At 47.2% G+C, this 24,269-nt stretch overlaps 1 protein-coding gene across 1 annotated transcript; it reads right to left on the bottom strand.

Annotated features, from left to right (window-relative positions):
• Positions 1-104: 104 nt before the first annotated feature.
• Positions 105-23,851, bottom strand: NEMF (nuclear export mediator factor). The gene is made up of 33 exons (XM_064461184.1): positions 23,709-23,851; positions 22,543-22,611; positions 21,171-21,273; positions 20,126-20,251; positions 19,892-20,040; positions 19,611-19,678; positions 16,491-16,577; positions 15,457-15,533; positions 14,849-14,919; positions 14,683-14,758; positions 13,552-13,614; positions 13,122-13,199; positions 12,530-12,738; positions 10,981-11,166; positions 10,423-10,486; positions 9,804-9,892; positions 9,044-9,147; positions 8,549-8,611; positions 7,671-7,783; positions 6,973-7,030; positions 6,544-6,602; positions 5,931-6,051; positions 5,513-5,786; positions 4,584-4,626; positions 4,449-4,498; positions 3,928-4,075; positions 3,522-3,599; positions 3,249-3,443; positions 2,613-2,645; positions 1,643-1,749; positions 1,502-1,545; positions 1,326-1,405; positions 105-424 (listed from the first exon to the last, which is right to left on the bottom strand). Exons 1-33 carry the CDS (start codon positions 23,765-23,767, stop codon positions 347-349), a joined length of 3,222 nt encoding a protein of 1,073 aa, XP_064317254.1. The 5' UTR covers positions 23,768-23,851; the 3' UTR covers positions 105-346.
• Between the last annotated feature and the right edge of the window lie 418 nt (positions 23,852-24,269).

Below are 24,269 nucleotides of genomic sequence, written 5' to 3'. Positions count from 1 at the left end.
ATCAGAGTTTTGCTGCAGCAAATCCAGGCGTGCCTTTGCCCGGCAGCATGGGGGACGAGCGCGCGGCTCCAGCGCCCAAAGCATCAGAGACCGAACAGCGTGAGAACACGTCACTGACCAAAGGCCAGCCATTTACTCGCACGTCTTTACGCTAGTTGTATCGCGTCGGTCGAGTCCATCTAAACCACAATGCAGGAACCGGTCCTTGTCTGCCAGCTACCGTGGAAGCTAAATTCAGTCAAATTAATGGCAGTCCGGGTAGGTCGGTCTGTCTGTCCCACCTGCAGGTGCTGGATTCCGCCCGCGCCGCAGCGGCAGTTTGGCGGTGAAAAGCTCGAGTACGGAATCACTTCTTTTTCCTGTTCAGGAGATGAGGCGCAGACACTTTCACTTTACCAGGAATATTTCTTGACAAATCGGTATCCTATGAAACATTAAAGACGAGCAATTGAATGCAGCAGAAAAGCATTTACAAACATCTTCCTCACCCCCGCTAGCGCTTCCGAGTCGCTGGCAGGAGCTGACATGCCCATTTCTGCCAGCTTGCCCCCCCAAGAAAATAAGGCTGATATCAGCCTTCCGCTCTCACACCATTTTTTAATAATGAAAGACTTAATGGTTTTCTGTGCAGCTTCCACACATGGGCTCCGGTTGGATGGGCTGGCTGGGCCAGCAATTCCCTGGGCACTACCTGTTGCCTTCAAGGTCGTGAACCATTAATTGTGTTTTTCTAGCAGAGTGCCACAAAAAGTCAACATTAAGGCGCTGCAATGTTGCTGATCAGCGAGCTGTTACAGGCCAAGTGGCGCCAGGCACAGAGCAGCCTGGGCTGCCTGATAAACAGGGAGCACGGCCGCAAAAGGGGAAAATAAACACCTGAGGACTCAAAGTCACACCAGGCGGCGCGGGAGGAGCGAGGGGACTGCGGTGCAAACGGCTGACGGAGCCGCAGGAGAACAGCACAGCAATGAACCAGCCCTCACCGTGGTGGCAGGTACCGGAGCCCACAGGGTGATGGTGCCAAATTGAAAAGGACATGGAGGAATCAGCAAGAGAGCCGAGGAAAACTGCATCGTGCGGGCTAAGACCTGCCTGAGCAGAGGCGACACATTTACCCGGCCCGTGGTGAGCACCTTGCCGGGGGAGAAAGGCAGGCAAACACCTGCTGTGTGCAGCACTGAGAAACACAACGCTCCGGAAAAAAAAAAAAAAAAAATGCAATAGCACACGTTTTTGGAAGGATTTACCCCAAAAATGGTACTAGTGGACATTGTGCTACTGCTGTTATGTTTATATAAGAAAAACAATGGAGAAAAACTAGTCACCTTTACACTGCGGAACAGATCTTTTTCTCTTGCGCTAGCTTCTTTGGATTGCATAAAATTGTGCAAGGCAATCTTGGCAGCTGTAAAAACACCAGAAAGATTTAAACGGTATATAAAAACGTGCTGGCTTCAATAGGTAGTGTGCTAAAAAGGATTCGAGTGCTTCGATACAATACCTTTTCCCTTCTTTTGGGTGCCTGGAGTGAGCTTGACTTTGTACCTTTCAAAAGAAAAGGTTTCTGTTAGTAGTACGCGGGCTGCCCTCGGCCAGCGCAGGCTGCTGCCAAAGCCTTCCCACAGAAAGTGCTGCAACTTACTTGTAGTTCGTCATGGCTGTGTAGGGAGCGCAGATGGGAACAGCAAAGAGCAGAATGTCCTCGGGGTGCGGCTGGCCCGTCAGGGAGTCCAGCAACGCCTCGCTTTCCTGAACGGGCAAAGGAGCTTCACTGTGAAACCAACCCCAAACTACCGGTTTCACTGGGGGCAGAGGCCGAAGGGTCTCCCCTTCCAGCTGAACTACAACGGCGGCTGCAATCCCGCAGGCACCCTGGGTCAGACCTCGCGATGGGGCTACTGCAACGTACTGAATTCAGCTCTGTCGCTCACTCCGCCAGCATCGAATTTTACCAAGCCACGATTCATTACTGACTGTCTTTGATTACTAGAGATCACATCATTTGGAACAGGAGAGTTTTGAATGACCCAAACAGGACCCCCCAAATATAGTTACATCCTCACAGGGTCACCAAAAGCTTCCCCCTCCCAACAATCACTACCTTCCTTCATTAGAGAATTTAAAGAAATCTACTTATTTCCAGCCTTGGGCAACACGCACCGCCTGTAATTACAGAAAACTCTGAAGCAATTTTATATGTAAATAAACTTGTAAACCGAAGAGCAACTCGCACCACATCGTTTTGTGCCATCCTCCAGCCCAGAGCCAGCGTTACTGGGGGCTGCAAAGACCTCCAGAGGTAAAGGCAAGGGACAAACTTCAGCTGAGCCAGCCCCTAGTTTCTACAGGGGATGCACATGATAAGCAGGGTAGGAAGTAAAAAGAGGCTATGGTTTGGTTTTTTTAAAAAAATAGGAAAACTGGGTTCAGTCACAGGCACGAAGGGGACTGCAACAGCAGAGCCGTGCCCTTCTAGAGGGCTCCCACACGACCCAGCCCACGCCTCTGGTCCTGCTCAGAGGGTGCTGCGTGCTGCAGCGGGGCCCCCCAGCTTCGGGCGGGGATAAAGCCACCTCCTCAGCACTCCTGGGGTTTTAAAGACAAGCATTTACCTCAACTCCTGGCTGATCCTGGTCTTGCTCCTCCTGCACAAACAAAGGAGACATCAGAGCTGAAACTAGCTTTTTTCTCCCCCAGCCCCTGGAGAAAATAAATTCTTTTATCACAGAAAGCCACGTTCTCACTGCAAAGAGAATTTAACTTATTTTAAAGCAAAAGGTAAGAGCACTTTTATGTGGGTGAGGGGAGGAATATTTCTTTCAAAACTCTAATTTGCTTGGCACACGCCAAGCTGGGAGGAGAGAGATGGGCTGTGATTCAGATACTGACTCACAACAACAGATCTGGAGAGGGCTCTGTTACATTTCAGCTGCAGCGAGTGGGAGGTATTGACTGAAGTGGATCCTCGGCAGCCTGGCGAGGCTCGGTTCTCCTCCCAGCCCTCATTCTGGCTGTGCTGGGAATGCAGCATGCATGTAGACTGCTGCAGGGTTTTATGCTGCTTCTTGGAACCACCGGGCTCCCAGCATCGTGGCATTAGGCACAGTGTTCTCCACAGTGCCCCAAAACCAGCAAGAGCTGCTCGGCCTCCCTGGCAGAACAGAGCTGCATGGTGCCAGGAGAGCCACGGTGAAGCTGGGAAGGGATAGACACGTGGACAAGAGAGGAGAGGCAAGTGTGCCTTTCACCTTCTCGTCCTGCTGCTCCTCCAGGGCTGGGTCCTGCAACTCGTGCAGCACGACTCCTGCTGGGAGCACCTCCTTGCCCCCTCCGGCACCACGACGCACAGCCTTGGGTTTCTGCTGTTGCTTCTTTGCTTGCTCATCTTTTGACTTCGCCTTTTTCCCCTTTTTCCCTTTCTCCTCCTTGTTTGACCCTGCAGACTGAGGTTACATAGAGGGGTGGTCAGAGCCAGCGACCGAAGCGACCGCGCCACAGGGGAAGGAAGAACTCTCACTCACGCCCAGCAGCTTCATGATGAGCTCCCGATCCTCCTCGTCCTGGTCCTTGTACTTCTCCTTCATCTTCTTCATTTTACTCTGCAGAAGAAAACACACCAACAGCTTTAGAAACAATTAATTTTGCAGAGTTTTGCATCCACAAACACCTAGATGCTGACCCCACATGCACTTTCCCTTCCAGGCCTCCTGACGCTCTTTCAGAGCAGTTCACCAGTGAACAAGAGACTCTGGTTCCAGCGAGGAAAGCACAGCGTGCCCAATGCTAACAGACCAGCGTCACCATCCTGAAACCACCAAGAGCATAAAACTATCAGGCAGCCACGGACATCTGACATAAACCTAGTATTACTGTCCATGCTTCACGTGGCAACGGCTCAACCCATGGGTAAAGCTGGTCCCTGCCTACCTTTTGGCCCCGCTTCATGGGCTGAGGGGCCGGCACACCTTTATTGGTGTTGGGAGCAAGGGGGGGCTGTGTCTCCATCTCTTTCTGCTTCTCTTCAGGCATCTCCAAGTTCTCAGAGTCATTTTGCTGCTTCTTTTTCTTCAGTTCTCTAAGGAAAACAATGACTCGACACACTGCCTCTTGTAACAAGAGCAGTTGCTGCTCTCCTGCCAGCATTACCGTCCTGCTTCCCCACCACAGGACTATGGAGGGACCCGAGGCATGCGCCCGGGAAATAACCCCTCCTCAGTAAAACCTCTCGAGCCCACAAGTACTCAAGAAACTGTTCACAGCCAGCACTGCTGAAGGACAGGAGCAGCCGCCATCCCACAGGCATGACCCACACTGGAAATGCAGGACAGATAATGGACATGGACCGGCCCAGACTGCGAGGTGGAAGACATGCCCGGCACCCAAGTCAGTCTTGGCGAGGGAACGGGGAGGAGGCATTCCCCTCACTGCAGACACAAAGAGGCTCTCACCTCCTCTCCTTGGCAGACAGATGCCTTCGCCCCTGGGACTTGCTGTCACTCTAAGAAGTGAAATGCAGTTAGAGCACACCATGTCCAGCAGCAGTTCACACTGCTCTTTGCCAAACATCTGAGCTGGGACCTTACCAAGTTGGGTTCTTCCTCTTTGGGGATGATTTTCTGCAGGGATCTGTGGGAAGATCAAAATGGGGGTCATCAACAGACGTAGGGCAGCTCAACCATGGACACATCACCATGGCCCAGACACTGGCTAACTTGGTTGCACCACTTTCAGCTTTCTAGTTCTTGAAAATCCCAGCTTTGGTGAATGGAAAAGGGCAGCAACACTGGGATTCAGTTTACAAAACAAGCCTTCGGATCTCTGCCAGCTTGTCTCAGGCACACACACAAACAAGGAACAAAGACAGCCTGGGTACAGTATGCACTAAAGGAAGCCCTGATGTTCAGCTCCCCATGCAGGCAGCCCCGCTCAGCTGTGGTATCCCCTGCAGAGCTGCCCACTTCCACCCACTCAGTCCCATCTCCTTGCACCTTCCAAGGAGTGCCATTTCCAGGGAAAACAGGGAGATGAGCTCATCTCGCAGCCACATGCAGAGCAGTAACTCAGCACCAGCTTGGCAGAGCAGAAACAACTCATGACTCAGTTTCTCAGGTCTGAACAGCTCTGAAAAGAAAATGGGGGCAGCCACCTCCTGAGGAGCAAAATCAGTGCGTGGTACATAAAGGATGCTTAGGCCAAAACAGGGAACAGGAGTGATGAAAGAGCCAGGTACCCCTGTGTGCCTATGTGTGCGTGTGTGTACTGCAGGAAGGGGTCCAATGCAAGGAGCCCACAAAGAAGAGCCATGCAGAAAAATTGGCAGGGAATGGTGCACAGCGCAGCAGTATTCCCGCCATACAAGGCTTGCTGCCCTGCGCTCTGGCAGCCTGCAGAGCTGAGCATCGAAAGAAGTGATGCCAACTCATCACAGCCCTTGTCTTGGCAGCATTTTAACGGTATGGGGATCCTCAGAAGTGCCCACATAGCCGATAAGGGCAGCTGCTGCTTTGCTTACCTTTGAGACTGAAGATGCGACAGGTCGATTGTTGTATCTGGGTAATTTACCTCTTCCTCCTTCACTTCGCTCTTTAATTCTGGATGTTCCATTTCGTCTTCAGATTCTCCATCATCCTCTTCGGAGTCACCCTCTGGTGCAGGTGGTGTGTTTACTGCACCCTGGTCACAGTCAGCAACACCCTCGTCACGATTACTCTCAGGCATGGCTTCCACATCCTCTGGTGCTTCCTGACACTCTGCTTTTTCCTCTTCACTGCTGCTGTCTCCTCCTTCTGGGGCACACAGGTGAGGAGAACACAGCCCACATCAGAAATGCCAAACTGACCCGTAACACAGTGCAGGGAACTAAATGCCAAACCCCAAACTGTCCCCCTCAGTCAGCAGCACACAAAGCACCCCAGTCACATCCACTGTACCTAATAGCTCCACTTCTTCGGACACCAGTTCACCGCCACTGCTGGAAACCGTTTCCAGATCCTCGTCCTGTACTTTGATCTTCCTTTCTTCTCGGTGTCTCCAAACGCAGCTTTCATCCACCTAACAAGAGGTGCCTTCACGTTAGGCCAGTACCACCTGCAGTGGTGTTCGCTAGCCCATTCAGTGAACACCTGACTCAGCTTTATCCTTTCCGTTTGAACACTTTTTGCTATTCAAAAGGCAAGAAAACTAAACTGGCACCTTTAAACCCAAGTCTGACAACCTAGAAAGCACAGCTAGTGAGGAGACACACATTGCTGCACAACCAGCAGACTCCCTAAATGCACATATGCTTCAAACAGAGCTGGTATAAAAATCCAGCAGAGGTAGTGATGTTCACAGTGTCCATTTGTTTTAAATGGAGACGGTGCAAATTGGGGAAAAATGGAAATGAAAGCAGAGTAATTTTCAATGAGTAGCATTTTATGGAATTTGCCCCAGCAGGAAAAGAAGTAATTGGGAATATACTGAGAAGGAAGAACCAGAAAATATGCCTCCTACAGCTCAAACCAAATTACAAAAGCCAGCAGGAGCTGCACAGAGAAGCAGTACCTTAAACAAGAAGCTAAAGCCCATCATCAGATACGAAGGTGGAAGAAAATTCTTCTTCCCTGAAAAACAAATGCAGATTCTCATGAGGAGGTTTAACAGCTATGTTACATGATGTATTTTCAAAATTTTTTTTTATCAGAGGCTGAAAAATTACACTGGGGCTTGTTCTATCTCTTGGATGCCAACAGAACAGGAGAAACTCAGAAGAAGCTTAGCTAATGATTCTCTGCCCAGGGCTTCAGATAGAAATGCTGCTGCAGCTGCCAAATAGTCAGTCTAAACCACTCAGAACAGATTTTCAGGAGAAGAGCGGAATCTCTCGGCTGCCGCAGCGAGGGGGGCAGCTGAGGTGGCTGCCACTGCAGGACAGCACAGCATCTTCACACAAAACACCTAAAGTCAAACTCACACCGTTCCTTTGTGCCTCACCTCGGATCATGAAGCTTCCAGTAGTGAGGTATTCTCCTGTAGGCGCAGTTTTAGAAACCTAAAAAAAATCATAATATACTATAAAAAGTATTTGTCGTAGAAGGGCAGCATTATGTAATAACAGCACTAACAAAAGCAACACTCAAGCAAGCTAAATTTTTAACTTATGGGAACAGTCTGCAGGACGACGCCTTTCCAAGAGGTTCTTCCTGTCCTTTGTAGCTTATTTTCCTAAGAGATGAATCAATTCAATCACACGCTACTGGCACTACATTTCAGAAGTCCTGGATGAGTAGCGGGGTTATTCAGGAAATAAGAACACTAAAGGCACCGTGACCTTCTGTTTAATGTAATCTCTCCATCCCTACACTTGAGTTGATTGGAAGCACAGCAAGACTGCAATTAATACACAAGCTAGAAGCCCAACTGAAAAAAAAAAACACTTTGTTTTCAATAAAAATCCTTCCACTGTGTTAGAAAGAAGTTGTTAGAGGAAGCATTTCCTCTGTCACGTGCGTGTCATGGCAGAGGTTACACCTCCACCCCTGGCCCTAAGTGCAGCACACCCAGGGAGAACCCTCCAGGAACTGTATCAGAGAGCAAGTTTCACCTGCACCCATCAGTTCCCCCCCCCGAGACACTTTGTCTGCAGTCGCACACCAGTTCCATCCGCAAAGCTCATGCGTGAGTGTCCTCACCTGGTTGTGGGAGACCCACCAAGCGCTGGTGACAACACGGGCATCCCAGGCAGCACTGTAACACAAGGCCATCGTGCCTGCCTCCGTCAGGGTTCGTGGAGGGATCGGTTCACCTACAAAGTAACACCCAACACATCAGTGAATGCAGTCCATGCACAAGAGGTTAAATTCTCCAACTTCCACCTGCCCTAATCCAGTGTGTGAGCTTTCCAGGGGCCCTGGGCAGAGACATGGCCTGGCTGAGCTCAAAGGCAGTGCAGAGAGAGCAGAAGCAGTGTCAGCAGCTGCTCTCCACAGCTCCCCAAGGGAGGCTGAAGCTAGCTGTGCTACTGCTCCTTCATCAACTCAGCTCCACCAGGGAGCAGTAACTACACCCCTCACAGCACAAGACCCGCTTCTACCACCTCCCAGGAACAGGGCACAGGCAGGGTTTGCACAGCTGATCTCCCATGAGATCCATCCCACCGCATTAACGCTTCTCTGCTGAGATCAGTGCCCTCCACCAGCACTCAAACACCTTATGCCACTAGTCAAAGTCTCAGCAGGACTGCAGTCCCCACGGCCAGCAGCAAGCACTTGCACCCCCGCCTCTGCCAGTGACTAACGCTTGTCTCTGTGAGCACATCTCCATCGCTCCTTCCCACCAGGAGCTCAGCAAAGCAATTGCAAGCAGCCAGTCATGACTGGGAAGCTGTGGCAGTCAGATCTTGGAGGAATGATGCCTCTCAGATCCTAAGGGAAACATCTGCTGGAGCTGGGTACCACTGCAGGGGGACAAGGCAGCTCGCCGGGCTGGGCTCAGACACGCAGTGTAGAGCCTGCCAGTTCACAGCGCCCCCAGGCTTCTACGAGTCCCTGCATCACCCCACACACGGTACCTGAGGGGTTCTTGATCACACAGCTTGTGGCTCCATGGAGATCGGCATGCACGTATATGTCCCCTGGGAAAGAAGTGACTCGAATCAGTCACACACGCGACAACTACACAGATCACTCAAGCTAAGGTGAAGGTTTCTAACGTTAGCTGGGAACAGCTGTTTTGGCTGTGAGGAGCAGGATGGGAAGAGGATGCTGAAGACTTTTAGTCAACCCCCAGTTGCTCCAGGGAGCATCGACTCCTCTGCTCCTGACAGGAGTCTGTGCAACCTACGCTTATCCCACAGTGCTGGTGGGCCCAGCCTCCCACAGCAGACCCCCAGCACCCCACGGACAACGCACACGCAGTCTCCAGGACTCACCGTCACAAAAGGCCCCTTTTACCCAAGGCCCAACTTAAGAACAAACCAACCAAACCTTCCCATGTCATTCTTTTACATTTACAGAACTGGAAAATAAGAGAGAAACCGATATACTCCATTTGATAGGACTCTCACCTGGTTTAAGATACCGCTTTACAATCAGCTCATTCTGCTGTTGATCTCTTCCAGCAATAATAAGGTAATTCTCGGAACTAATGAACCACAGGAACTTCTCAAACCTGCCAAATTACATCAGTCCATTGTGTGAAAAACACCTGGAACTAACAGAGCATTACAAAGGTGGTTTTTATACCAAACTCTAAGAATATCCATCTTAGCATCTACTCCTTACAAAGGACACCACAAATGGTTTCACATCCATCCATATGCCTGGGGCATAAAACCAAGGCACAGTACAAATATAACATGAACAGTATTTTGAGATGAAACGACAAGTACCGTCACCACAAAGTCCAGCTGCCTTCTATTTATTTTTATTTTAACAATTCAGTTATTAGACTATAAAAACCTTCGGGGTATTGTTTTGTTCTTGCTTTTTTTTTTTTTCAAATCTACTGTTACTATTTCACAGAGCTGCCAGAAAGGAACAGTGAATTTCCCTATTTTTATTACTAAGCCCATATTCCTAGCTGTGTTAAAAGTAAAAAGAAACTACAAGTCCACGTCCACTGAAAGGAACTTTCCCGGGAAAGGCACTACCAGAATCAGGCCAGCACCTTCGAGGAGCACTGTAAGAAGTCTCAATACAAAGTGTAGTGCTTAGAAATCATAATTAGCTCCACTTCTCAGCTAGCAAAAACTCGGCCTGACACAGCCGTTCTAAATTTGCGCACATTCACAATATATTAGATAACAACAACGAAACTGTACTTGCCAATAGACCTTTCTTGCTTTCTGAATGGTGGTAACTGTCTGAACTTCCCTCAATGTCTGCTTCGTCTTCTTCTCAGCCGATTTAAATGCCTATTTAGACAGAAAGCAGGATCGCAATCCACCAGCACAAGAATCACAGAGCTGATAACTGAGCAGTAGGAAAATCCCTCCGAACTTTATCAGAGCGCAGGCTCCACACACTGCTGCTCACAGGCCTGCATTCCCCTCAGGCACATGTAAGACAGCTGTCCTAAAAGCTTCAGAAATCTCCACCCTGGATAGCTGCCCCCTGTGAAGATCATCAGCTCTTTGATCGTAAGGATCTCCACTGATTTTCCACTCCTGCCTCCACGAGCACTGGCCTGTTCGTATCTCCACCTAGCACCGGCCTTACGTGGTCACAATGCCACTGGCGGAAAACAGATGATACAGCAGGGATCTGCAATCCTCTGTCCAGCCAGCTTAAAAGCTCAAGGATGAAACAACCCTGGTTGGTTGTTTTTATCTTTCATGTCTCATTAGGACTACCTAGACCAAGTTAGGATTTTGCACTGATCAGTGAGAGGGAGTTTGTTTTTAAATATCTTCTAAAAAAAAAAAAAAACAAAGAAAGAAAATACCTTTTCCGCAGCTTCTACTGTCTTCTGAGTTTTCTTAGCTGCATGTCTTTTGTGATCATAGTACCTGCAAAACACAAGTTTGTTTGTATCTGAAATCCCAGCAGATTCACTCATTTTTAGGACGTACTTATCACAGTCCTCTACATTTGCCATTGGGACTCAGTTTTGAGAGTGTTTATTTTTTTAGCCCAGGTCTTTGGCTTAGTCTTCACCTGAAAAAAGCAGCCAGATGAAGGCCATCCCCTCCTCAGACAGGCAGAGCACTGTGCTTGGGTGTGGCAAAAGCAGCCATTTTGTTCCATGTGTGCAGAATGTACTCGAAATTAAATTAATGTGTGGAATTGTACTCAAAATTAAATTAACGTGACAGCTAGAGACTAGCTGCTATGCAACAGTGAGGGAACATGCACGTCCTAGAGCTCAGGGCGAGCTACCCATTTCCACGTCTAATTTTCACATCTAACTTTTACACAGAGCCCTTCCTAACATGTTATCACTAGCACCTGCCAGCACACAGCAACTTCGACTACCAAAGCACACGTTTACTGTAAGCCTTACTTCTTGGCATTGGCATACGCAGACAAACTGAGATCAACATCAACTAACGACGGTTTGTTTTTCTGAGGTTTCTTCAACTGTTTGTTTTTATTCTTTTTCTTTTTTCCCTTTGGCTCTTCCATTTCTTCTTTCTCTAAATCAGCATCCTCCTCCTCTTCTTCCTCTTCAGATAACACATATGGATTCCTAAAAACACATGACATCATACAATTAAGATATGAGAAATGGCTGTTTTCCACCCTTAGTGCAATGTACTCTTACTTCTATTCCCTCACGAAGACTGGAAACGGCCTAAGGAACCCTTAAACCACTTTCACCACGCAGCTGCAGGAAGGCCCCAGGCTCCCTTACACACAAGCCCATTTACGTCTTTGAGTCAACCAGAATTGGGGGGGGGGGGGGGGGGGAAGAAAACAAAAGCAGAAGATAAAGAGCTCAATTTTTCCAGTCCAAGGAAGTGACATTTTCCAAGACAGTTTCTTCTATCCAAAGAAACAAATCAACATGCTATCACCCTAGAGTAAAATCGAAAAACAGTTCCAAAGATCTACAGGACACCAATGTGCTGGTTTAAAACCTCAAACAGCATCTGCACCGCTGTTTTCAAAGAGGTATGCTGAGCACACACTAGCGGGATTTGCATTTGCTTCTCGCCAGGACATTAAATCCTGCTCAACGCAGCTGTACCAAGCCTGTGTGGCAAAAGGTGGTGAAGCAGCATAAAATAACGTCCTTGATAAAGGAAAATATACCTCCATAGTCCTCTGCACTAAGCATGCATGATTCAACACTTGGTGGACTGACTGAGTGGGATCAGCGAAGTGATCACTAGTCACTACTAAAACAGACGGAGAAGAGAGGCTGATGACACAGTTGCCAACACAACTCACTCCTGAAAACAAGGGTTCTATACACTAACATTTCTGAAAATGAGGTAACAAAAAATTCATAAATTAACTTTGCCACGTTACAGCTTTTATACCAAAAGTTCTGGCCATTAAAAAGAAATTCTCGCTTTTTTCTCCCTAGCATCCCAGTACAGTGGCAGATAAGGTTTTTAAAGATGCTCCAAATATTGCCTCACGGCCAGTTCTCTCACCAGGACTTCTACAAGAGCCAGCATCAAAACTTGCAACTCACAACAGCTGCAATCTTGAACCACCAGCCTTTCGCTGGATGTCAACAGCATCAAAAAGGGCAGGATCTCATGTGAATTTTATATCAAAGCAGCAGAAATCAGAGAGAGTTGACTGCTGACTGACAGACCAGAGCTCTGGACCTATACCGTGTTAGGAGATGTTCCAATGGTTTAGAATATAGTAAGAAAGACTCTAAAATACTAAAACAACAGCTGTTACAATACTATTGGTTTTGAAAGCCAAAAAGAAGGCATCCCTCTTTGCTCACAGAACTATGTTGTCTTCATGCTGCTGTAAGAAAAACCAAACAATTTAAATACCAGTGCACAAGCTAAAAGGATACCTGTCTCCTATGCAGCTCACAGTCAGTCCTACTTGCATTTGGTACAGGTGATCCACAACGTACTCACCTCAGCAGCATTGTGATATGATTTGTCTGAAGCTTTAATTCTTTGATTGCACTTGCAACAGGGTCTCCCTGTGCCTGAGCTTCTTTAACAATCACCCCGATCTCTGTCCAGTCTATCTGGTTGGCTAACGCACTGCGGACCACCTGGATGGCTCGGTCGACGATCTCCAAGTTCATTTCTATAAGTTCTCCTTTTATCTTATCAGCTTCCTTAAGGAAAGAAAAAGTTTATACCCACTGAAGCTAAACACACACTCAGCAGATTAAAATAAAAAAGTAGTAATGAATATTGAGATGAAATCCAAGAATGGCATTGATGTGATCACACAGGACAACGGCCAACTCGACTCCGGCAAGCAGAGCAGCACAAGCATGCTTTGGCAAGAGAGGTACAAAGGTCTCACAAGGGAGCAGAGCCCCGCTGGGCAGGCCTAGGCTCTCTGCAGGGCTACGGGGTGCTCAGTGACAACAGAAGGCTTCACTTTGGGATCTAACGCTGACCGTAGCAATGCAGACCAGCAGGTCAACTCTTCAAGAAACATTACATATCTTCCAGGTTAAAACAAAACAAAACAAAAACCCCTCAGTCTTACCTGAGCTTGCTGAAGAGCTTCTAGTCTGTGCTCGTGATCCCTACGGACATTTTCAAGTTTCTTCAATGCTTGTTTTTCCTTTCAAAAATAAGAAAGATGGAAAAATACATACACAAATAGCACTATATCACCTAATCACCGCAAGACATTCAACAGAGCATTCCAGCACAGAAAAACACAGCAGCATAAAAGATGCAGAGTCTCCAAAGTACTGTTGTTAATGCTATTACTTGCATTCCAAGCAGAACCAACTGCTACATCATACGTCTTGAAATCCACTCCCTGACCACTGCTGACTCAGCATTTCCACAGCAAAAATCAGGAATGACACCTCCCTCACCCCAGGCTACAAGAACAAAATGAACCATGTGAAGCTCAGAGAGCCACATGCTCTCTGAGCCAGCTGCCCCACTCTTGGATGAGAGCATACCTGCTGCAATGCTTTCAGGTCAATTTTCTGTCCCTCTAGCTTGGAGTAGAACTCATCTGCTGCCTGCAAGAGAAAACCAGTTTTAAGAATCTCCAAGTTGCATTAACTTATACCAGCAACAAGCAGGCAGAGGAGGTTCTGCTCAGGAGAGGTGGCTGCAAAGCGCTGAAAGAGGAGATAAACGCTAAAACAGGATTCTGTAACTTCCTCCATTTTACCTTCACATGAGGTAAGTTTAACAAGACACTCAATGATAGGTCTCGCTACAAACCAGGCACTATGCGCAAGGAAATAAGTGGCCAAACTATGGCCCATGTTTTTTGCTAAGAAGTGATGAAGAAGAAGCTGCTGTTTGACACAGTGTGCTCTTCAGATTAAATGATTGCAATGATAGACCTGTCTGCCCTGAATTCCTGCTGCTTCAATAGGTCAGCTAAAAAAAAAAAAAAACCCAAACAAAAACACCCCACGTAAAACCTAAAAAGTATGCTTAAGAACTGCTCCAGGTGTCCCAGTTGCCAGACACTATGCTTAATACAAAAGAGGAGTAAGGCTTTAGGCTGCTTAGATCATCAGTGCTGTGAAGGAGATGACAGAAATTCAGCCAAACAGCAGGGTAGGAAAGTGAAATGGGAATTCTGGAGATCAAGGTCAGGAACAACACGCAGTTAACTATTTCAGATGTTAATGAGTCAAGGACCAGGAAGGACACACTCAAGGAAATACTAAATCAGGTGCCTGAAGCTTTCAAAGTAGTAACCAGAAAAGCCTAAAAGCGATGACTGACTGTTTGCCCCCAGCGATAACTCAGCACCTGAGCTCTCCACTAATAAAATGCCTGACCAGGACTGTAACAGCCACCTTCCTTACAGGTCCAATATACACCTCCATTCAGTGCCAGATCTGTATTTCAACTACAGGATCTAACTGAGTTAAAGACAACGCTGCTCAACAGTAGCCTAAAGGCCCTGTTTTAGTCAGTCTTTTCTGCATAAAACATTTATCCATAAAATTAATCATCTCTTCCAAGGCCTACATTTTCATTAACAACTTCTGCACTATATTTTAATCACTCTTTTTAGTATCAGTCAATTAAAGCACTTAAGTACAGTATCAGCAAAAGCACTGTACCTTATTGAATGAGTCAAATTCCAAGTACGGACATTTTGAATGTTGAGAAAACAAGAAAGGATGAAATTCCTCATATCTGTAAAATACACATTTGATATTATCACCTGAAAACTAGTTTATGTTATGCAGACTAGTAGAAAAAGGAATAAATACTTCAAATATTTACGTGTAGATATCTTCTGCTGGTTTATCTGGTGCCAGACTTGGCTTTTTCTCCCTTTTCTGGATAATATAACCCTAAAAGAATACAAAAACATGTCATCAGCATTTGTCTTTGAAAAGGATCTCCCTTATCTTGGCAAGGCAGCAAGTTTTAGCTGCTAACCAACTGAGGAGCATGAGACAATTCACTCTGGCAGGGAGACCTTGTGGCAGAAGCGGTGTGACTGACTTAGTAAAGCCCTGACCGCTTGCTTGTCTTGCCTCCAATTTATTCCAGAAGAGAAGATGAACTTCTCTTACAAACCTCAGGACTATCCTCTATAGGTTACCACACAAATGCACAGCTTACATGCAGAACTGCTGCCTGCTATTAAATCACAAGGGCAATTCTCATAGAACCTGCATAATCTGCTTGTGAATTATTTAATGGCTGCACATCCAGTGCAAGGAAGCATTTTTTTATTCCCCATCACTACCTGGAGCCCAAGCTCACAGAATAAAATCTGTAGCTGATAACACCAGGAACAAGAATGCGCTGAACAATACCTGCCTGCCAGTTTAAATCTGCGATTCCTGCGTAGCTCATAACGGAGTTGCCCACCTGAGACCCACCTTTCCACTGAAGTTGTCAGTCAGTGTCATATAGTCTTCTGCTTTCTCTAAAGCAGTAAGCACTTTTTCGATATTTTCTAAAGAGAGAGGGGGGAGGAGAGGAATATTTTAAAACACCTAGAACAGAAAGATATTTTTATATAAACATAGCACAAAAGCACATCAACAAAAGACCCAGGCAACTGCTCTTCCGATTAAATGCCTGAAGCAACCTGTCCAACCTGACCACGTTAAGTAGGATTCTAGCACGTCTCAGAAATGAAATCGCAGATAACCCTTACCCCTGCTGCTTCACTACAGCAATTACTGTTCATTTTAATCAGGAGCCCTAGCACACATTTTTACATTTGGGGAATTTTTAATTGAAAAAATATCTGTATAGGTACGTCTAAGACATAATTATTCAAGTTTCATTTTAAAAAGGCCACAAAAATGCTAGCACTTTATAAAAACAAAACTGCAGAGGCAAAGCATAAACCAGTAGCTGTGAAGTTATTTGCTTGTTACAAAGTTGATTTATTTAAGCACCAAAATGCAGCAGGAAGTAAGAAAACCTTTTGATTCATGGCAAATATAAAGCACACAAGAAAAATAAGACAACAGAAAAATCTGTTCTGACTTTACCACCAAATTCATAATTTCCCAAGGAATGTAAAGCTGCTACTTTATCAAATCCGCACCAGGTTTGCGATAGATAAAGACGACTCTGATGCTAATTCTTCTATATAGGATTCTTGTAAAATATCCCTCTACATAGCCAGAGTTCACCTGATGTTTAAGGTAGTATCTCATTATAAAATCATTCAGACTATAGGAGGAGTCTGATGTTTTAATTCTGATATATGCACCACTCGAGAGCTTTAATGTGAATAAGGTTGGTTCCCAATCTAAAAGTGTTACAGTATATAACCATGTGGTCAGAACTACAGGTTTAAGGATCACTCATCTCTTTGGGGGGAAAAAAAATACTACTACATAGACATAAAAGTTGCCATACATGTAGTACGGCCCTTAAAATCTTATTTTCTACATACCTTTACTTTCCATATGCTGATCTACTTTGACATAACCAGAAAATCCAACTTCTATGAGGCAATGCTCAATGAGAGTGGCTCCATAAGCTGTTAAAAAAAAATAATCTGTAGAAAACATTCACAATGACATTTCTATTCACATTAAAATCACAAGAAGTATTTCAACAAGCTAGGGCTGTGAAACTACAGTCAATCCTTAGAGAGGCTGGGGAGAGCAAGGGGACTTGTGGCCCCAAATTCAGGAGGCAGAGCCCAGAAAGAGCAGGTGATCAGGACTCCCATGGTGGCCCTCTCAGAAACGCTCATCGAGCAGCCAGGTCTCAGCTCATGGCTGAGGAGTTCTCACACACCTAAGCACGCTTAGGTTCATCTGGAACTGGGAAAGGTCTAGGACAGAGTGAGGATATACAGGATATCATGTTGGCCAAAATGAAATGAAACCTTTACATTTAAAAGGGAGTAGGAAAGTTTCTGAACTGAAGAGGGTAGGAAATCCAACCAGGGTGGCAAACTGCCTGGGTTGGGGTAAGGTATTACAAAGCGCGAAGCCATACAAACTCTGTAGCTTGAAATAAAGAACTAGGAAAAAACTGGCAAAGCCAAATGTGAAACATGAGTGACAGAAGAAAAAGATGCAGCCCCATTTGAACAGGGTGCAGAGAAAGAACAAATGAAAACAGATATATAAGCTCCTACAAAGATGCTTGAAGACTAAGAAACAAGATGGGCCCGTGAAAACCAGGTTTAACTAAGAACACTGAGAACAAGGAAAGCAGAAATATGGAGGAAGGAAAACAAGCACTGAGACAGGGGAGCATCAAGTCCAGAACGATGTAGGTAACCTTAGAATAGGCGAACAGGATGTTAAAGAGTCCAAAGTAACAAGATAACCACTTGAAAAAAACCAGCACAATCCCATGGGAATGAAAACCCTGGCCTACATCTGGGACGTGAGGCATTAGAGCTACAGTATTAACTGCCTGAGCAGAGCTGCTGGTCACCCTAACGTGCTGAGGGACAGCCAAGAGATTGTGAAAGCAGGACACAGAACAGCTAAATCAGGTTTCAATCATCCCAACTCTACGGGAACCTACCCTAGGGCCTGCACTGATCAACCCACACCTAACTGACCTGGGAAGAGGGAACAAAGGACAAGGGGCAAAGCCTACTGATGAAACAATTTGTCTCAGCAACAAAGACAACAGCCAGCTGTGAAGAACTGGAGGAGAACGAGCAATAGTGAGTGATTAGATAAGGAACTGACACATAAACTCACTGCAAAACAATATAAAATGAACTACACAAGGAAAGACTGTCCTACTTATGCATATGCCCAACAGATCATTTCTATTTGGGAGTGAGACCTAACAACAGATGGTCCTGTGGAAACATAAGCTCAATTGTCAGCGAACAAAAAAAAAGGCAAGCTGCGCGTTGGGAATTATTAGGAAAGGAATAGCGAACAGAACAAGGGAGTCATGCCACAGTATAAATCCATGGTGCATTTCTGCTGTTAATGTTATGTATGCTTTCCCTTACCCCATTTCAAAATAGGTAGAGCTAGAAAAGGCACAGAGAAGGGCAACAAGGATCATCACAGGCTTGGAACAGATTCTGCACAAGGGAAGACTATACAGGCTATGTAGCAGGCTGGTCAGCCTAGAAATGACTGAGACTTAACAAATGAGTGGTGCAGAGTTGATAAATAGGCAGCAACTGTTCACCTCCTCTTCAAATGCAATACTATGGCACCAAGTAAAACTGCTGAGATGAGTTTCAGAACAAAAAAAAAAAAGGAGGTGACTTATCATGTGACATGGAAGAAACTGGAACTCCTCACTGCAAAAACACCATGGGTGCCAGAAGTTCAAAGAGGTTCAAAAAGAGATTTGGTAAATGCATGGAAGGAAAATCCAAGCCAAGCCATTAAATACAAAGACGGTGATCAGTCATGGGAAGTGTCTAAAATGTAAGACTGCTGGGATTGAGAGACTGTTCCAGGACAGTATCAGTGTGCCTGTTCGGGCTGCAGGCTAGTGACAGGGCTGGTGACGGGGCAATGGCCCAAGGTTAAGCTATCTTGCACAGGATGTGAGGAACTGCAGGACACAATGTGAGAAATTGCTGGACACGACAGTTACCAGCGTGAGGAGCGGCAAAAATGAGAGAAGCGGCAGGAGGGTTGGCCAGGTTAGGGAGGAGTGGGGTGAGAAACAGCCAAACTCACACAGTAACTGAAGGTAAGGACTGTGGACCTTTTTAGAGAGTGGAGCCTTGCCAGGCCAGCTGTGGCTGGGTAATCAGATCAGTAACCCTATATAAGGCCAAGGTTACCTAGGGAACAGTATGGGAAATAACAAATAGGGGTATGGACATAGCAAAAGTAGGACCAATGGGGGAAAGTAATTAGCAGCGGGTGGTTTGTTTCGGAGGAGACCGGGGTGGAGAAAGAGTGGGACAAGGGCGGTGAAAAAGAGAATCAAGAAATGGGAAAAGTAATTCCTAGGTCTGCAAATCCTGTGATTTGAGCCATTCAGGGGTACCTGCCAGGCAGTCCTCTGCTCGATCAACATTGCCAAATCAGAAGGATAAACCAAACTTGTTCTGACCATATCACACAAGTCAAATTTGCTTCTGTGGTCAGGAAAAACAGGGCACAGGGTGCTTTGCCCAGCTACCAGAGATCACCCAGATGGACGTATCAGGCATCCCGGTCTTACCACATCGGTACTTGCTTCAGGACTGGCAGCACTGGCATATTCCAGTCACTCCCTAACAACATCCTTGCCCTGACTGTGCACTTACATCTCCTATTCAGTATCACTAAGGACAAGACACTGTATGAAATGCTTCGACTCAGATCTCCAGGTCCTCACTCTCAGGTCCTCATCACTGCAGTATCACGGCAAGGCTCATCTTTGTGCAGCTGGCTTGGAATCAAAAAAATTACTCTGTTTTCAAAGGCTTAGGGGTTTTGTTGTTCTTCAAACATACATAACAGCAGACTGTCATGAATAACATCCAAAAAAAAGACTGCTTGAAGTTGTTCAAATTTTTGGCATCATCTAACGTAACATGTATTGACCTCATTTCATTTTCTAATGAAACACAATTACTTACGAAGATGCGGGTTAAGAACCCTCTTCAGTTGTTCCCCTTTGGGTGTATTTGATATAATTTCAGTTAACCTACAAAAGATAATGGAGAGTTGTCATTCCAAAGAACAAAGAGTTTTAAGATTACAGCGTATTGCTTAGAAGCTACAAAACACTGTTTTTAAAAAAAAAAAAGTGTGAAAATGGCCAGTCATTTGTGAAAAGACCACCCAAAGACATGCTACTTTTCACAGTTCCAAGGAATTTGGGTTTATTCCAATACACACACCACCTCAAAGCAATTACCTTTCCAAGGTCGGCAGAGGTGCAGGTGCTTTTGCACTGTCAACTGGGTATCGTTCCCGAACTGCAAATCTGACATCATCCGCTTCATCCGTGCGAAACCTCAGAATGTTTAAGATGACATATTCGTGGTCTGTCAGGACAATGTTACCCTGCGAGCACACCACAGGGGACCATCAGCAAAGGCTGCGCTCACATGCTTGCTTACAGAGGACACATGTGGAGCTTTGCACTCACCCTGTCGTACAGCTCAATGATGAGGTGATAAGCAGCTTCATCGCTTCCAAACTGGAAGTCCACAATTCTGTCTATACCCAGCTGTTTGACACTGACAAGCCTTCTCGTCTTTAAATGCTTACGGCACTGTCAGTAATGGAGAAAAATGTCTGTGAGATGATGCAAACAGACCTGCTTGTGACATTTTGTACTGAAACACATTCTTAGCTATAGATCCCTCCCTGACGCTGACCACTTCTTACTTAATACAAATACCACAAGGATAAAAATGCCAATCTTTGTAATACCGAGACAAGACAGCTCTTGGCAAAATAATACCTTGATATTTATAGGTAATATAATTGTTCTGGATTCTTAAGGTTAAGCCATCTTTGCCATTAAAAATCGCTATTTGTTTAGCTCAGCAAGTGCACAGCTAGTTAAAATTCAAAGGGTTTATTCTACAAAGAGAACTGGGATTATCCCTGCATCCATATATGATGTGGAAAGCCACCCTGAGGAATCTCTGCTGAGTCATTTCAACGAGGCCACATCCAGAGGTGGCAGGCTAAGCAGGCCCGTGTGAGTCAGCGCTCAGGTTCCATCCCCGCAGATCCACCTGCGGGAACACAGCTTGGCAGCTCGCAGCAAGATCTGACCCCTCAAAGCCCAGCAGACTGAACAGCAGGACTCACTAACATAGGGTGCTGCATCCAGGGTCTAAAAATTTGGACAATCCAACTGGAATGACAAGGACTTCACTGGAGTAAAATTCCAAAACGTCTTGGTGGCCCAGAAAATGTTCAGCAGCTTAATATTAGTCTTCATAAACTTAAGTTTTCATTGTTTCAGGCACTGAACATCAACGCTGTGACCCCAGGTCCACATTTGCTCTTCCCTTGTCTCTCTGTCACCTGCTTGATCAGGATCCACCAAGCAAATCCTTTCACTATTTTCTTCTCTCTCAAATCTGTCCACTATTTCCCTCTGTCTCCAAGGACAGAACATGAAGGTTGCTTTCTGATATCCACCCATCTTATTAAAAAGATACTGTAGGTTAGCTTACCTTCATTGCAAAGCTAGACGGCATCATGTTTTTCGGCCACTCGAACTCCGTTGTGTGAATGCGTATACCAGATTCAAGCAGCAGCGTGGCCTTGCAGTCCGGTCTGTTAACAAAATAAAGACTCACCCCTTGGCACATGAGCAGCCACCCCTTATCACACAGCAGTTTGCACTGTGTTGAGGTTTAGCCCCAGTCAGCAACTAAGCACCACCCAGCCACTCGCTCACTCCCCCACCCCAGTGGGATGGGGGAGAGAATCAGAAGAGCAAAACTTGTTGATTGAGATAAGAATAGTTTAATACTTAAAATAGTAACAGTAATAATAGTAATGATAATTACAATGATAATATAATAAAAAAAGAAAACAATGAGAGAGAGAAATGAAGCTCAGGAAAAAAAGGGGGGGTGGAACCACAAGCAGTGCAACCGCTCACCACCCACCAACTGATACTGCAAGTCCCCGAGCCATGATCGTTGCCTCCCCTGGCCAACTCCCCCCAGTTAACATACTGGGCATGATGTTACATGATATGGAATATCACTTTGGCCAGTTCGGATCAGCTCTCTAGGCTGTGCCCCCTCCCCTCACAGCTTCTTGTGCAACCAGCAGAGCACGGGAAGCTGGAAAAGTCCTTGACTAGTGCAAGCAATGCCCAGCAACAACTAAAACATCAGTGTGTTATCAACACTATTTTCATACTAAGTCCAAAACACAGCACTATGCCAGCTAGAGCAGAGAAGAATTAACTCTATCCCAGCTAAAACCATGCCACACTGGAATGAGACCAAAGCACCACAAACCAGCGGCAGTCTAGCTACAGAAAACACCATTGCCAAAACTACTTAGTAAAGACCACAGTGCCACGGCCAGACTAACAATGAAAGGACATCCGCATTTAAGTTTATGGATAATTGGGGCAGGCAAAACATTTGGCAAGCAGTGGAGGTAAAAATTCTCCAACACAACGGGAGGCAAGCAGATGGGCAAGGGCCCACCTCAGACACCAGTGGAGCGGACAGGCTAGACACGACACAAGCCCTGGCTCCCATTTGGCCTGGGCACCACTTACTGAGTGCTGCTCTTCATTCCTCCCACTCCGTTCTTCCCTCCCCACAAAAAAAGGGCCATGACAGTTGTGTGGTTTTACACTAACACCTTTGGCCTTTTGCATATTTTCTGCAGTACTTCACACTTCATATGCTATCTCCCAAGAACCTCCTGGGTAAAAATGACTGCGTTTTATCAAAGAACAACAGAATTTCACGAAAACTAGTCAGAAAAGCCACACACCTGCCAACAGACACACACACACAAAAAATCTAGTTCTCATATGTACAGCAACAGCATAAAGAAATTTAAAGAAGTTCTTACTTTTGAAGGCGAATAAGATACGTCTTATTATCCACATCATAAACATTGTTTACTCTCATTCCCAATAAGCTGTCAAAAAGAAAATACACTTTAGAGAATACAATACACAAACCACACAAGCAGCTGAAAAAATCCCAGTGATAATTAAAATATACAGAAGCTGAAGTTATGACAAGTTACCAAGCAGTAACCAAAGAAGCGGTAAGGGAAGATTAATGGAAAGAGCTGGAAGCCGAGCAACCAAAAAATTGAGAAATTGCTATTATTGGATAGAGTGCAAAAAGCTAAACAAGCTGAAGAAAGAACAGCCACAGCAGACATCCCAGCTGCAACCGGACAGCCTCTGGATCTCTGGCACAGGACAGAGGCCAGGCCACCAGCTCCTGCAAGCACCCCTCTTTGTGGCAGGGATGGAAAATTTACTGGTTATATTGGAGCACTTTCTTCCTCTGGGCTAACTTCTGCATCACTTGGGGAGCTCTTTGCCAGCATGGGGCACCAGTATTCCCAGTACAAGTACAGAAACGGCCCGGAGGGGACAATCCTGTCATCGTTTTGTTCAGCGTGGGGCTGAATATGCAGACTGCCCCAGACACCAGAAGGGTATGAGAGCTCCATGGGACATGGATGTGAGGAGCACCAGGGCTTCCCAGCTGGACAGAAAAACGTACGCCAGACCAGACGACCTTCCCCACACAACCAGGAAAGGGAGGGCACTCCGCCGCGCCCCAGGGAGATGCTGGGGGGACAGGAGCAGGACAATGAGTGGGGGGAACAAGGGCACCAGGCCTTCCTTGACGGCGTGAGAGGGGAGGCGAGAGGACTCGGCGCTCTGCGGCAGGGAGGTGTGCTAGGAGCCGTTCGGGCAGCCCCAGACCGGCCCCAGCACGGCAACGAGGGGCTGCCTCAGAGCGGAGGCGCGGCGGGGAGCAGCGGCGCAGGACAGGGCGGAGGGGCAGCGCGGCGCCCTCAGGGCTCAAAGCCCCGAGGCAGAGCCGACCCGCACTGCTCCGGTGCCACGGCCGGGGTTGCGGCGCGGCCGGGCCCCGCTAAGCAGAGAAAGGCGCTGCTCGGCCGGGCCGGGCCCCGCTCCTTCGGGACCGCGCTGGGCGGGAGCGGGCCCCGCCTCAGGGCACCGACCGGGCGGGGTGGGAGGGGAGCGGTACCTCAGTCGCAGCTCGGCGAGCACCGCACGGATATCGACGGTGCTGAAACGGGACTTCATGGCGGCGCCGCCGCCGCCTCCCGCTGCCACCGGCAGGCAGCCCTCCCGCCCCCCCCGCGCCTGCGCCAACTGCCCGCTACGGGTCGCGCCCCGCGCCAATCCTCTGCGCTCCGCGGCCGCGCTCGCTGTCGCCCCCCTACCCCGCACCGCACGCATGCGCAGAGCGGCGGGGTCTGTGCGGGTCGGCGCGGGGGACAAAATGCGGTGCGGGAGTACGGGGGGTGCAAAACGTCGGCGCAAAAGGAGCCCGCGTCTCTCTGTGTTGCCCAGGCTACGCTGCAGTGGCTATTCACAGGCGCGATCCCGCTACTGACCGGCACGGGAGCTTTGACCTGCTCCGTCTCCGACCTGGGCCGGTTCACCCCTCCTTAGTCAACCTGGTGTCCCCCGGCTCCCCGAGGCTCACCATATTGATGCCGGCCTTAGCGCGGACGCCCGCTCGGCATAGCGCACTGCAGCCCAGAACTCCTGGGCTCAAGCGATCCGGCGGGCTCAGCCTCCC

This window comes from Phalacrocorax carbo, chromosome 9 (genome assembly GCF_963921805.1).
Source record: "Phalacrocorax carbo chromosome 9, bPhaCar2.1, whole genome shotgun sequence".
Lineage (NCBI taxonomy): Eukaryota > Metazoa > Chordata > Aves > Suliformes > Phalacrocoracidae > Phalacrocorax > Phalacrocorax carbo.
This window is presented reverse-complemented; position numbering and strand designations above follow the sequence as displayed.